This window comes from Strix aluco, chromosome 1 (genome assembly GCF_031877795.1).
Source record: "Strix aluco isolate bStrAlu1 chromosome 1, bStrAlu1.hap1, whole genome shotgun sequence".
Classification (NCBI taxonomy): Eukaryota; Metazoa; Chordata; class Aves; order Strigiformes; family Strigidae; genus Strix; species Strix aluco.
The window spans coordinates 131,184,756-131,198,340 of NC_133931.1; the positions used below are offsets into that span (position 1 = coordinate 131,184,756).

Consider the following 13,585-nt stretch of genomic DNA (forward strand, 5'->3'; position numbering starts at 1 on the left):
GTAAAACGCTGTTTGCATCTTCCATGCTTATGTGCTTACTGCTGCCACTGATGAAATGGTCGTGAGATGTTACTACCTGTGTAATAAGCTTAGTGGAGTAGTTCTGTGTTATGTTCTGCACAGCAGAGAAGCTTGTGCAAACACCATTATTATTTAAGATTAATGTAAACGGTCTTTCAGAGATCTTGTTTCATACACTGACAAGCTAAAAGGAACTGCTGGGAGCACATTAAGGACAGGATTCTTCTCACCCAGTCTGAGACACTTACAATTGAGATTTATAGAACTTAACTGATCACCCAAGGCCCATTATCATCACTGGAACTAGTGGCTTTGGGGCACGCTTAATCTTAACTGCTTTTAGACATCTGCTTTAGGAAAAGTGGAATCACATCCTAGGATATCCAGACTCTTTTGATTTTACCTTCATTGATGGTAAGGATAGCTCTGCATCTACATTGTGGTCATCCAGATTTAGTGAGATAAGCCCAGTAGATGGTGAAGTCCCAGAACGCAGTCCTCAGAAGCCTCGGAGCTGCATTTGCACGTGCCCGGGTGGCTGCCATCCTGGTGGGTCTGGTGACCCTTTGATGTGTAAGTGGAATTGGCTCTCTTTCCAAACCTACGAGTGAACTCTGAGGCATAGTTAATGCATACAGGGAAAACTGACGTCTTGAAATAGAACAGTCTGTCTCATTAAAAGTCATGCCAAGAGGAGCAGGCTCCTTTCTCCAGTAGCTCAAAGAAAGGAGAATTTCCTCAGAGTATTAGGAGTGCAGACAAGTGTTCTCTGTGCAAGGTGGTTCATATCCACGTATCCTGCTACATCCCAAGAACCGATGTTAGAACGTGGGTGGTAAGCTCTTCTGCAGTGGGAGGACTCTCTCCTTTTAAAACTGTGTCACTTGGCAGTAAACTGGGCCAAACAAAGTAAAAATTGATCTAAGATTATGCACCTCCCTTGAAGAGGGGAGCCCTAGGCTGCTGCCCTGGTATGAGAACTATTTCTACATTTAATGCAATGTTCAGTGTATTTGTTCCTATGTGTTCCTTCTCCCAGATAGGTGAATTGCTTCACTACAAAATGTGCTCCTTACTGTTTCCCTCTGCCCAGTGCCTTCTCCCAGGCTGGAGGAGATTAGGTCATACATAAGCCTTGGGCTGTCGTTCTGCACCACAGAGAATGTCAAAAGTAAATCTTTTTTTATGCCTTTTGGCACTCAGAATGGCAATTATTAGAAATTTGTTCCCAGTAACAAATACAAAGTCTTAACTCCATCGTTAATACCAAGTAGAGTGATGAGTACGCTTGCCTCCTGCTGACTCCTGACTTGCTGACATCTGAGAAAGGTGGTTACATACCCTTGGTGTTCAATTTGTGCTAAAATTGTAAATAGCCACTTTGAAGGTTGGTAAGCTGTTTGGGGGCTAAGGCATGACTAAAATATATGCAGGATGAAAGTAACTTGAAATTAATTTCTTTCTATAAATCAGTTCTGGCAACATTCTTTAAGGAAATTTAATAACATCATCTTTGTTGTATATAAGACCCGTTTTGTTAAAAATAGGGCAAAGCTATAATAGGATTTGATCACCCTGACTACAGCATTGTAAAGAAGGGGCCAGGCACTAAGCCATTGATGCTCAAATCAGGGAAAAAGCTAGTTAGGTTCCCTGACATTAAGGGAACGAATTTTTAGAAAGCCGTTCATTGATATCTGACAAACAGCTTGAAAGGTGTGCCAAACCCTCAGGGTTTCTGTCACGAGCCTTAGAATGCATTTGCATATAAACATAGAAACAAGAGCTTGCACTCTGTTGGCAAATTGCAGAACTAAAAGGATGTGAAAACTCTTATCTAGTCCGAAGGGCTCTGAGAGGGAACTTCATAATCAGAATTCAAATGCGTGCAACAGATCAGGAAATGACTTCAAATGGGATTTCAGCCGTATCTGAGAGAGACCCTCAAATCCTGAGCAGATTGGTAGGCAAAGTATTACCTGCACTGCCACTAAAAAGCTTGTTTTCTTCTCCCAGCATTTCTCATTTAAATAATAGCTCACTGACGTTAGCTGACCACACAGATTAATGTTGTTTAAGGTGCTACTGCTTATTTTTCTTGATATGAAATGCAATTTTTCTGACAGTTTTGATTTCTCTTTCCCAAATTGAAAACAATATCATCATGAATAGGACCAGAGTGATGGAGGAATAATGAAATGACGGTCCTCCACATACAATCAGTACACCCAGTGGTCCAGTTTGTTAGCAGTTTAATGTCCTTCCTAGCAATACCGTTTGCTGTGAGTTGTTGTGTATTGAACCACGAGTCCCTGGGCCTTGAAAGGACTGCAGGGTACCTTGCTGGGATGGGCAGCTCTGATGAAGTGCAGAGTCTGTGACAGTGTGAGCTGTACTGGTTTAACTCCTACACTGGAAAATGTTAGCATCCATGGTATGGTCCACACACAGGTACAGCTACACTGGCCCCTCTGACATGCCTCATGCTGCTCTTATGCCTGCCATTTTCACTGAATAGTTTCCTCTTCTGATTCCAAATATTATTCTTTTCTTTCATTAAAGGAAAATGCTTGCAAAGACAACAAAGCATTTGGGGCCAAGATTGCATTTAATGTGCAGGTGTTGGCAGTATCCTCCATATCATGGGCTAACTATGCTTTTATCATTTCGAGGAGGAAGCTGATGACAGCAGAGGAATTCATGATGGGTGAAAGTGCCATATAATTTTTAGCATATAAATTTACTCTCTGGTCATCCACCCACCAGGCAGTAATGTGTGTGGAGTTCTCATTATATTAATGGAGAGTTGTCATTTAAATTTCCCATGCATCAAGCAAACAATAGACTTCCATTGCGTATACATGGTGCTGCCATTGATCTGATTGATTTTGGGTTGCAGTGGTGTATGTGGTCAGTGATGTGTAAAAGGCACTGTTAACTCTTTTCATGAATGTCTATATTAGTCAGGACTGTCTTTGGAATAAAGTGCTAATAAGAAAATCAGTATTGATATGGTTAGATGACAGCCCATAATGAATATGATGTTAGAAAATAAATTATCTGTGACTTAAGTTATGGATTTGTGCAACACTCATGGGGTTTTAAAACTGTAGAAAAAGATTGATATTGCATGTTCTTTAGACGTCTGGCTCTATTTCTGTATGATGTGACTTTATATCTCTTTAGCCTTCATTTTCAAGGCTGACTAACAGCAGCATAAGTTGGCAGGGATTTAAAACACAAAGAGTGCACATGGCTTCACATCGCTGTCCTACAGAGAATTGTGTTTAAGACTAAAATGGTGGGGGAGGTTTTTCAGTAGCTCAGAAGAAATGCTTTTGCCAAGTTCGTGTGATTGGAGTCAAATCAGGAATATTAGGCACGTCTCCTGCCTTTTGACAAGATGATCTGAGCATGAGACTTGGCAGAGCAGTGTGCCGCTTCGTTAAAGAGAATCTCAGGTTTGCTGGGTTGCCTGGTTCTGTGCCTTGTCTGCAGCTTTTTGGGGGAATGGCCCAGCTTTCCCTGGAAAGGGTGGAAGAGATTCTGGTGCAGGATAGCCCATGACTTGGAGAGGGTGCTTCCCAGAGGGGTGAATATGTGAAGGATACTGAGACTGAGCTGGTGGTCTGTGTGGGGCCGTGCCAGTGGAATGGGGCAGGTCCCGGGATGGCAGCCGTTCAAGGCACCTGCAGAAGTGAAAGCGATGAGTAAAATTATTACTTGTCTAAGATGTATGGGACTGTCTGGGGCAGATCACGTTCTCGTACTTAAAACTGAAATCCATTTCTGGATCTGGATCCTACAGTCTGGCAGAGCTGCTGGAGCCAATGAAAATCAAAAGAGTTCAGCTTCAGTGTGTAAAGGCATTAAAGCATTATTTTGAACAGTAGGCAAAAATGGGTTTGCTTCACAAAAGTAGTTTTCTAATAAGGGACATCTGAAAATATATTCCATGTTTGGTGATATGCTGGTCTAATTTCTTGAAATAAAAATTGTGAATCAAATATCCTGCTTTCTGCAATGTCAGTATAGTCCAAGGGCCGATGTTTATATAGAAATATATTTGTAGGAATGTAGAAGCATTATTTTTTATATAATTCAGTATCTTTTTTCAGTACATAGGGAAAACTTTTAATTCTGTTTTCACCTTGGTTTCCATAATTTTGTCTCCAGCAGAGTCAAAATGTCAGACAAAAGTGATTTAAAAGCAGAACTTGAGCGCAAAAAGCAACGTTTGGCTCAAATAAGAGAAGAAAAGAAACGGAAGGAGGAAGAAAGGAAGAAGAAAGAGGTAAATATGCAAAAGCGCCTTTTAGATAACTCATGCTTGCAGAAGGGGTTTGCTGAGCTTTTGACATCTCAGTATTGTATACCCTAAGGTATCTGTCATGTGGAATGAGCTCCTCAAACCCACATCAGCCTAACTTTAAAATCAAAATGCTTATTTTTAGTCAAGAAAGTTAGGGTGAGGGAATTGCTTTTAAAACCAACGCACTGTCAGATGACAACAGTTTAGACAACATGATGTGTATGTGTGTGTGGAAATAAAAATTGATTTGCCACAATGCTTTTTCCTGGGCTCTCCTTCAGTGGAAAGGGAGTGGAGAGTAGGGAAAGACAGAAAGAGGGATCACATTTTTTTCAAGCCATTACAATCTAAATATGTATTTTTGTACTCTGAAGACTAGTTTGATTACTAGCTAAGGTAACAGATTTACAATTATTATTCTCCAGTAAAGTAAAACATAATTGCAATTGCATTTTCATCTTCTGGCATGGGTGCATCTTTCAGTTCTGTTAAAGTTTGATTGACATATTAGTTTATTTGTCCTTGACAATATGCATTAGGTTTTTCATTAAGGGATTTGTACTTCTTTTTATTCAGTCACTTAGTGGAATAGAGGTGAGAATTGACAGGGAGTGGATATTCATTTTCATGCAAAGTCAGAGAAGCATTAAGTGATTATGTTTCCTTTCCTTCAAATGTCAACACTTACTATAGTTTAAAGCACCTGTTATCCTTTACTAATAACTGGTTTCCTTTTAAACTGACACTTTAATATTGTACATGAATTTCATGGAATTACTGTGGAAATGTGATGTGATCCAAAAAATCAGCGTTCCAGTTTTGGCTGTCTTTTTAATCTTTTTTCATTTGAGTCATTTTTGTGCAATTACCAGCACACCCCCCGGTGAGGCTCCTGGAGTCACTAGGGGAGTCCTCTGTAAGCAGAACTTTAAACGTTAAAATTTTCAGTGTTCATTACTAGCCTTTTAATGAATTAGAGGGAAGGGAGCCAAGCTACTGGCTCGAGGAAGCTATTAACTCCTTTCCTTTGTCCTCTGCCTCTGATTTTATGCCTTGTGGAGATCTCGTGGTGGTTGGAACTTTCCATTGGCCCCGATAGCCAGATCCAGCTCGGGACACCCAGCTCTACAGATTATGCTGCAGTGCTGTAAATGGAGTGTGCTGTGATGTCTGATGGCCTTCAGGAGTGAAGCCTAACATTCACTTAGGTGCTTAGCCATGTACACTGGTGCAGAAGAGTTGTCTGCAATCCTACATACTGTGAGATACTTCAGGCTAGCTTGTGGGAAGAGCTGAACACAGGGATATGCCTGAATTTTGTCTTTGTAAAAGCAATGTTCTGTGTTCAAACTGGAGAACAAGGGGATGCTTCAGAACTTCAAGGTTTTCTGTCATGCCTTCACCAACATCAGCAGCAGGCTGAGATTCTGTGTGAGTCCCCTGTGCCCCACACTCTGGTTTTAACAGAAGGGAAAACCTCTCTGTGTGGTGTCTAGATAGGATCAGCCAATTTAAAAGCAACCTTAGGATCTAAAGTATAGAGGCAGATGCCTCCAGACATTCTCTATAAGAACTATACTGGGATTGCTGTATTTAAGACATGACAAAATGACAGATATGACCTCTTGCATTACTGGTTACTGCACTAGGCTACAAAGTGGGACATGGGTTCAGTTCCACCATCTGCTTGGGAGAAGGGCTGCAAGAGCCTGTTTCTTTCAATGGAGCGCTCTAACCACAAGGCTTGGGTATTGGTATTTTCCTTCCACCGTACTAAATTGGGGAATGAGCCAAATATAATGGATTCTGGCTAATGCAGATGTTGCTTCTCCTGTTTCTAGGTCCCAGTAGACCAGAGGGACAGGAGGCTAATGTGTGGAAGCTCCAAGGAGGTATAGAGATCTAAGCAAAAAGGAAGGGTTTTGGCTGGGTGCTCCAGGCTGCAAAAATCCTATTTTAGACACATTAGTCCTTTCCTTTGCTCCTGTTAAATGTTGAAGTTCATGAGAAAGTCTTTTTATTATCAACAAGTGCTTGGGACCAAATGTAGGCCCTTAAGCTACTGTGAGGAACTGAAGGAGTTAATGCCTCAAACATTCATCAAACTGATCTTCCAAAGAAGGCAGCTGAATATTGACTCTATTGTGTAATCCTGATACTTTGTATAAATGATGCAGGCCTTGCTAGGCACTATGCCCTTGAAGAAGAACTAAAGGATTGATAAAAGGGGAACATCTGCCCCAGAAGGAACCAAAGGCTGGGTGGTTGCTCAAGAAGCATGAAGTCAGCAAAAACCGGCAGTAACTGGGGGAAAGGCAAAGGTGGCAGGTGGAGATCGTGACCACTGACTCAATTGGACAGAAGGGTTAATGCACCCCATTCCCCCTCAATGCATGCGCAGAACCCATGCTCCACCTTTCCTTGTCTCTCATGCTAATGAGTTCATGGAAAACCCACCTCTCCTTGTCTAGTATGCAAATCAGCTGATAAGCTGAACTGAAAACGTTTCTGGGTGTGCACCCACCACCCAAGATTACCAGACCTGAGACAGCGCTGGAACCTGGGGTGGTGATCCGCATTCTTTGACTCACCTTCTCTCCCTCCCTTTTCTTTTCTTTCCTTTTTATTTTTCTTTCTTATAGATAAGAGACTACATCGCTTATTATCCTTTTCCAAGTTTATAAGTTGTCTACTGCAAGTAAAGCATTTTAACTGGTCGTTTGGTGTTGTTTAACCTTAATTTAACCTGAGGGGAACAGAAAACCTTTAGGACTCCCTGGGCTCCCAGTCCGAGTTGTAACAGCTGTGTCACTGAAGTCCAATAGAATTTTATTTCTTGATCCTGGAGGAAATAGGAAGGGGCCATTTTTATTCAGGGTGATGATATCTGTTATTCTATGGTCAGCTTTTATATCAGCTGAATAAGTTGCATCTGATGAGTGAGAGGCAGAAGATTTCCATCCGTGTGCTGTAAAAATCATTGCAAATATCCTTGCAAAGATCAGTTTTCCTGTGCATTCAGGGAAAAATGATGTGGGTTTTTTTTCATGCAGCTAAGTGAATTTCAAAGTGTACCTAAGCAGTGGTGCGTATAAATATTTTCCACACACTTAATTGCTAGAGCTGATTATATGTGGATGAAACTTTCCTGTTTTGTTTTGTTTTAACTCAGGCTGATCTACAGCAAAAGAAGGAGCCAGCTCAGGAAGATTCTGACCTAGACCGCAAAAGAAGAGAGACAGAAGCTTTGTTACAGAGCATTGGTATATCCCCAGAACCACCTCTAGGTATTTAAGAGAAGCACACTGTAAAGCATTCAGCTCTGCCACAATGAATGCATTCTTTCTATTAAAGCATGCTCAGCTTTTTTGATTTTTGGCTGTATTAGTCAAGTGAACTCTTCTGTTTGAATGCCTGCAATATCATTCACATATACCAGCTCATGGCATTTTAAGTACTTTTCATTGCCAAAAACATCTGTTTCATTTTTTCAAGAAATTTTTCTGAACGTAATGCAGGTTGGTTTTGCATACCAGCAGTGATTTCTTTTCTGATGGACTGTTTTAGCTTCTCTCACATCTATCTGATGACCCACAAAATATTATTATAAATGCTGTACTTCATTAGCCTCAAGTTTTGTTTCAAAAATTCAGATTAAGCATTTGCTAAGGAAGGAGGAGCATAGTCATGTGGGAACTCCCACTGAATTTCTTTTAAAATCAAGCAAAACTGGAGAGCGGAAATAAAAAGACAAATCACAAATAGCAAAAAGCTTATCATCAGCTCATTATTGTAGATTTTAGCTCTGGTTTCATGTGCTCAACATTTTTTTTTGTTTTGATGTTTCAATTCTAGAATCTGAAGTCCTCAGTTTAAAAATACGTGGCAAAGTTTATAGTATCTGGATACTGGTTATCTTAATTAAGTTCTGTCTCACTTATTACATGGCCCTAAAGTGAGAAATTTCCTTCCTTCCTTCCTTCCTTCCTTCCTTCCTTCCTTCCTTCCTTCCTTCCTTCCTTCCTTCCTTCCTTCCTTCCTTCCTTCCTCCCTCCCTCCCTCCCTCCCTCCCTCCCTTCCTTCTTCCTTCTTCCTTCTTCCTTCTTCCTTCTTCCTTCTTCCTTCTTCCTTCTTCCTTCTTCCTTCTTCCTTCTTCCTTCTTCCTTCTTCCTCCCTCCCCTTCCCGTGCTTTCTGCTCCCTTGAATCCTGAATCACTCTCACTATTTTAGCTATTGGCCCTCTGAAGGTATCAAGCCTTGTCATTAAATTCATTGGGTCTAAATCTAGGATTTTACCCCTAGATATTCTTGCCTGTAATATTTAGGAAAAACTCAAAATTTGGCAAAATACCGAAGCCTTGATTTAGGAAGGCACCTTATACAGATGCTTGGGGGCCTGTGCAAATAGATTGTGACATTCTGAATTGGGATTTCAATTTATAACTTGCATCAACCAACATTAATTGAGAAAAGTTAATATTTTTATAAGTTATGATATAGCGACTGAAGCTTTTAAATACCACTTCTCAGAAGAATTGTCTGACAAGTAATGGTTAGGTTATTTTTAGGTATCATAACACTTTTGTATTGTATTAATTTTAATTAATTAATTGTATTAATTGTAATAATTTTGTAAATTATATAGTGATATTATAAAATCAGATTTTTAATGTTCTAGCATTTAAAATATTCATTTTTATCTAAAAATGAAGATACATTTCCTTATCATATTATTAACTAAACACATATATTCATGTTGCAAATTATCCTTATCTTAATTATTTTGTGTTTGATACTGTCAAAAGAACATGAAAATCCACATATAAGATGATTTGTTTTAATTAAACAATAGTATTTTCTCCTCTTTCATTCCCTGTATATACACTCATAATTAATATACATTAATATAAATAAAGGAGGCTTTAATTCTGTCTTCATATACATGTATGATACCCAGATCCCACTGTGAATATAAACAGCCATGACATACCTGTAACCTGCCAAAGGGCTGTCAACGAAGATGAATTCACTTCTCATGCTGCAGTCATTTCTGTGACAGTCTGTAGTGAGAATCTGCATGAAATGTTTGACCACATGGAAAATCCAAATCTCTTGACAGGTCTGTCATTATACATTATAGAGCATAACAAAATAGTTTTACTCCGTTAAATCTATAAAAGAAAATGCACATGATTTAAACCAAACGGGAAATTTCGCTCTTGCAATAAACCCCCTTTTTGTGTTTTATTCAATGTGGCTACTCTGAAGAATACTTAACATTAAATCTTGACTGGAGCCATCTCTGCATTTTAAGTATTTTTGAGAAACCATTTTAAAAGAAATCCGGATATTTTTACTTTTTTATTTATTATTTCCTTGCTGAAGAGCTTCAACTCAGGCTGACCTTGAGCTATGAACTTCCTTTCCTGTTTCAGGAAACAAAACTGCCTTTGCATGAAATATGCTTCAAAAGCCCTGGCAAGCCAAAGAGAAAATCATTTATAGAGCTTGGGCAGATAGTATTGAAACCAAGGGAAGCTTTTCCTTGAATGTTGAAATCATGTCCCGCCCAAAATGGAAACTTTATATGACCTAAATTACTTAAGAAAACACAATCACCGAGCAAACTAATGTCTATTCTCACCATCTTTGGGAAATGATTTTAACTTAGCTGGATTTCCTTATTTAGCTTTCATTTTTGATGTCATTTCCACACTGCAGCCTTAGACCATATCTAATGGACACTGGCTTTCGATTTAAATTCAAAATTTGGAAAGTATGCTTGTACTATTGCCTATTTGACTTTACCAGAAGAGTTCACTTAGTTTTTTGACAAGACAAGCCCCTGATATTTCTTCATACCTTTAAAATCTTTTACAAGTCAACTTTAAACTATACTCAAGAAAACAAGTCCTATTTTATTTCCACAGATATCTCCTCCATTGATTAGCTGTAGATTCCCATTGGGCTTTCAGTCCTGTCTAAATTCATGTCAGTTTTAACACTTCCAAAAGACTTAAAATTCACTTGACTCTCTTCCTTTTCTTTTTCTTTCCTTCCTTATTTGCTTTCACCATTTCAAACTCTCCTACTCATTCATCCACTATCATTTTGGTCCATTGGTTTTGATTTGTCTGACACTGCTCTTCATCAGTGCAGTCGCTGCATGTGTTAACATGGGATACCTGTTATTTTCATTATTTAGTCCCAACCCCTATGTCTCCCTCTTCGAAATCAGTGAGCACACCCAGTGATGCAGGCAGCCAGGACTCGGGAGATCTGGGACCCATAGGAAGGTAAGACACAGAGTCAATAGTGTTGAATAAATGTGGGTTTTTTTCACTTTGCTCTTACTTCCCCATTTTTACCTTTGCTTCTGTAAATGAGAATGTGCCATACCTAATGTGTACTTCTTTTTTATGCATTTTCCACTGTGTTACCATCCAGTCAGACTAGTCTCAGATGTGAGGTAAATAAATGCATGCAGCAAGCGGATCTTACGCTATGAGTCCTGTACCTCATGCTGGAAGCAAGAGTTGAATTTACGTTCTAAAATGGCCCACAGAAAGCTGTCATTCTGTGTGGATATACACTAAAAACAAGGGAAGTGCCCAGTGGTAGAACCTGTTACTCATGTGAGTTATCTTTGTTCACATAACCAGTCCCCTTTGAAGTCCTCCCAGGTGTAATGCCAGGCTGCCTCAGGTTCTTGTGTGGCTGCTCATCACAGTGTGTGGCATTGCGGTGGCAGGGAAGAGCTTGTACAGAAATGTGCTGAAACACCCCAGGACCAACTGGCAATTCTGCCTTGGAAACTGCAGATATCAGCGAGTTTCATGCAGAATAGGAGGGAAGGACCTCTATTCTTGTTGGAAAGGGGTGGTGGGGTGTGTGTAAGGGATGTGCACAAGAACAATCTTCTTTGTTCATATGGCTGAAATAGGAAATAAAGTGGCAGTCATCAAATAATTCCTACTCTGGAGTAGAAAAGAAAGGAGGATGCTGCTGGTAAAGGAGCATATGTTCAAGGAAGAAGAGGTCCAAGCAACTACACTGTATATTTTGAGAAATGAAAAACACGGATCCTAATAGTTCTTTTTGTATCAAACTAATTCAACATAAAGCTGAGCTGCCAGCTCATCCAAATCTGTGAGCCAAGACTCTGCTAATGGCTTGAAAACATAGTGATTGCTCTCCACAGTTAACAGTTGTCAGGAGTGGACACCATGCCTTTACAGATAGCAACACCAATGTCACAGAGCTTCAGGTCAGCAGATTTCATACCACACCAACCTTCTGCTTAGAAAAATCGCACTTCTGTAAGCTGGAAGTATATTGGGTCCCCCTTCAGCTAGATGCAGACACCATATGTTGTGATGTGCAGGTTGCACAGATGCTGCTGAAATCTGCTCAGTCCTTCTTCCAGGTCTACCCTCTGGAAGAAATGGAGGTTGTTAAGTAGGAAAGCCCCTAGCCTGTAAGATATGGCAGTTCAAAACACAGAAGATAATGTAATGCTACATTCATAAATATATGTAGTAGACTTCAGCAAATGAAAGTACAAAGTATTTTTAAGCAACATATAGCCTGCTGTTCAGGATAAAGTTATTTCCCACAGTCCTACATGCAGCTATGTCAATGCTGGCTGGACACTTCGGAATTCCTGCTTTTCTTCTGAACCTTCATGGTGTAACTCTTTAACTGTTAAGGTAGTGAAATGCTCTTGGAAGAATTTATTTTACTGTGATGTATGCTAGCACTTTTGACTCTGTCAGCAACAAGCAATGAAAGCACATGACTACGTGTCCTTATAGAGAAGAATGGAGTTTGTCATCTTCTTCAAAGCTTACGGTGTACTGTGTTGTGGGCTTTTGTTTTGGATCCATTTTCTGTCTTGTTGTGTCCATACTATGAATTCAGTGGGAATCTCAAGACCTTGTTTGTAGTCCACCAGTTTGCTTGCTGTCCTCTCTGGTATTGAAAGGGCTGTGTTGTGTGTCGGGAAGGCCGCTTGCAGGTGTTTGCCTGGAGCGATTGGTTTGTGGGAATGGAAATTCGATGGTACCTGCTCCAGGCCTCAGGGAATTTCTGTAACCTGTGAATAGTACTAGGTGGGAATTAGTTTGTCGCTGTGTGCAGGTAGATGTGTTCAGTGTGTGGGTGTGTGAATGAGTACACTCAAGCGTCCATGTGTGATAGAGCAGTCAAGCCTGGAGACCAAAATGTTGGTAGACCTGTCATCACAGTGGGTGAAAAGGATGAAATCACCTCCACTGTTTTCTCTCTGAGAGATGCCTAGACCATACTTCTGACTTATTTTGACTACTGCATCTATGAATGCCCATGTATCTGTATAAGCAAGGTTATTCTGCTTCATTTTAGTGTGTCCTTCAATTTCACCCTCTATGATAGAGAGGGCACTTTTGCTGTATCCCCTGTCATGCCATCGTGCTTATAAGATCTTCCCGTTTTCCCCCATTTTGCAGCAAATTCGCTGTACAACAGTAGACTGAGCACAGGCATTAGAGGAGAGCAGATTAATTCCAAAGCTATTAATGCCTCTATCTCGGAGATCACAGCTCGTCTGTCATTGTGGCTGCTAACAGTGCTGCAGAAATAGCGAGCTCACACAGGCTGGCAGAAATCCTGCATACAGTCTGATTACTCATTGCTGAAGTGTTCTCTAGAGGAAGATACGGACATTCAAAAAGAAAAAGCTGTGAAGTCATAGATTTTAGTTCACTACAGGAAAGAGGCCCTGTCGAAAGCTTTGAGGAAAGCAAGAGACCTTTGTGTGTTCTCATTTAACACTTCTATGAGTTATTGGCACTTCTGGTAGTTGTCAGACTTAATCTATTGGTCCCAATATCACCAAGTATATCTGAGGTATGTTTTGATTGGCAAGCACCTGTGATTTCTTACAGAACAGCGAACATAGTTTAGCCAGAAATCCAGGTTTCTGACATCCACTTTTCAGGAAAGACAACTGATAAATTGAAGAGTTTGGACAGTGTTAAGTAGTTATCCTGGAACAGACCTCATGCAATCTTACTTCATAAGATAATAACTAACTGGTAACTTGCTCAGCAAGTGTAATAGTTATATGGCGAGCAAAAGGGCTCCAGCAAGCAGTGTGTGAGAGCAGCAAAGTGTTTGACATTGAAGCTGGACAAATATAAAACCAGAAAAGCTTTGTAAAATTTTAATGGTGAGAGAAATTAATCACTAAATATACAGCAATATACGTAAAGA

At 40.1% G+C, this 13,585-nt stretch overlaps 1 protein-coding gene across 9 annotated transcripts in view; it reads left to right on the forward strand.

Moving 5' to 3' along the window:
- Nucleotides 1-13,585, forward strand: part of DYNC1I1 (dynein cytoplasmic 1 intermediate chain 1) — a 200,426-nt gene that overhangs the window by 12,281 nt on the left and 174,560 nt on the right. For 3 of the 9 annotated variants that reach the window (XM_074836069.1, XM_074836109.1, XM_074836082.1), the window contains exons 2-4: nucleotides 4,198-4,315; nucleotides 7,506-7,620; nucleotides 10,488-10,629. In XM_074836069.1, the coding sequence (XP_074692170.1) occupies nucleotides 4,208-4,315; nucleotides 7,506-7,620; nucleotides 10,488-10,629 (365 nt within the window). In that variant the 5' untranslated portion in view covers nucleotides 4,198-4,207. The remainder of the gene's footprint in view (nucleotides 1-4,197; nucleotides 4,316-7,505; nucleotides 7,621-10,487; nucleotides 10,630-13,585) is intronic. The other 6 variants (XM_074836099.1, XM_074836126.1, XM_074836118.1 and 3 more) reach the window with 3 other exon arrangements.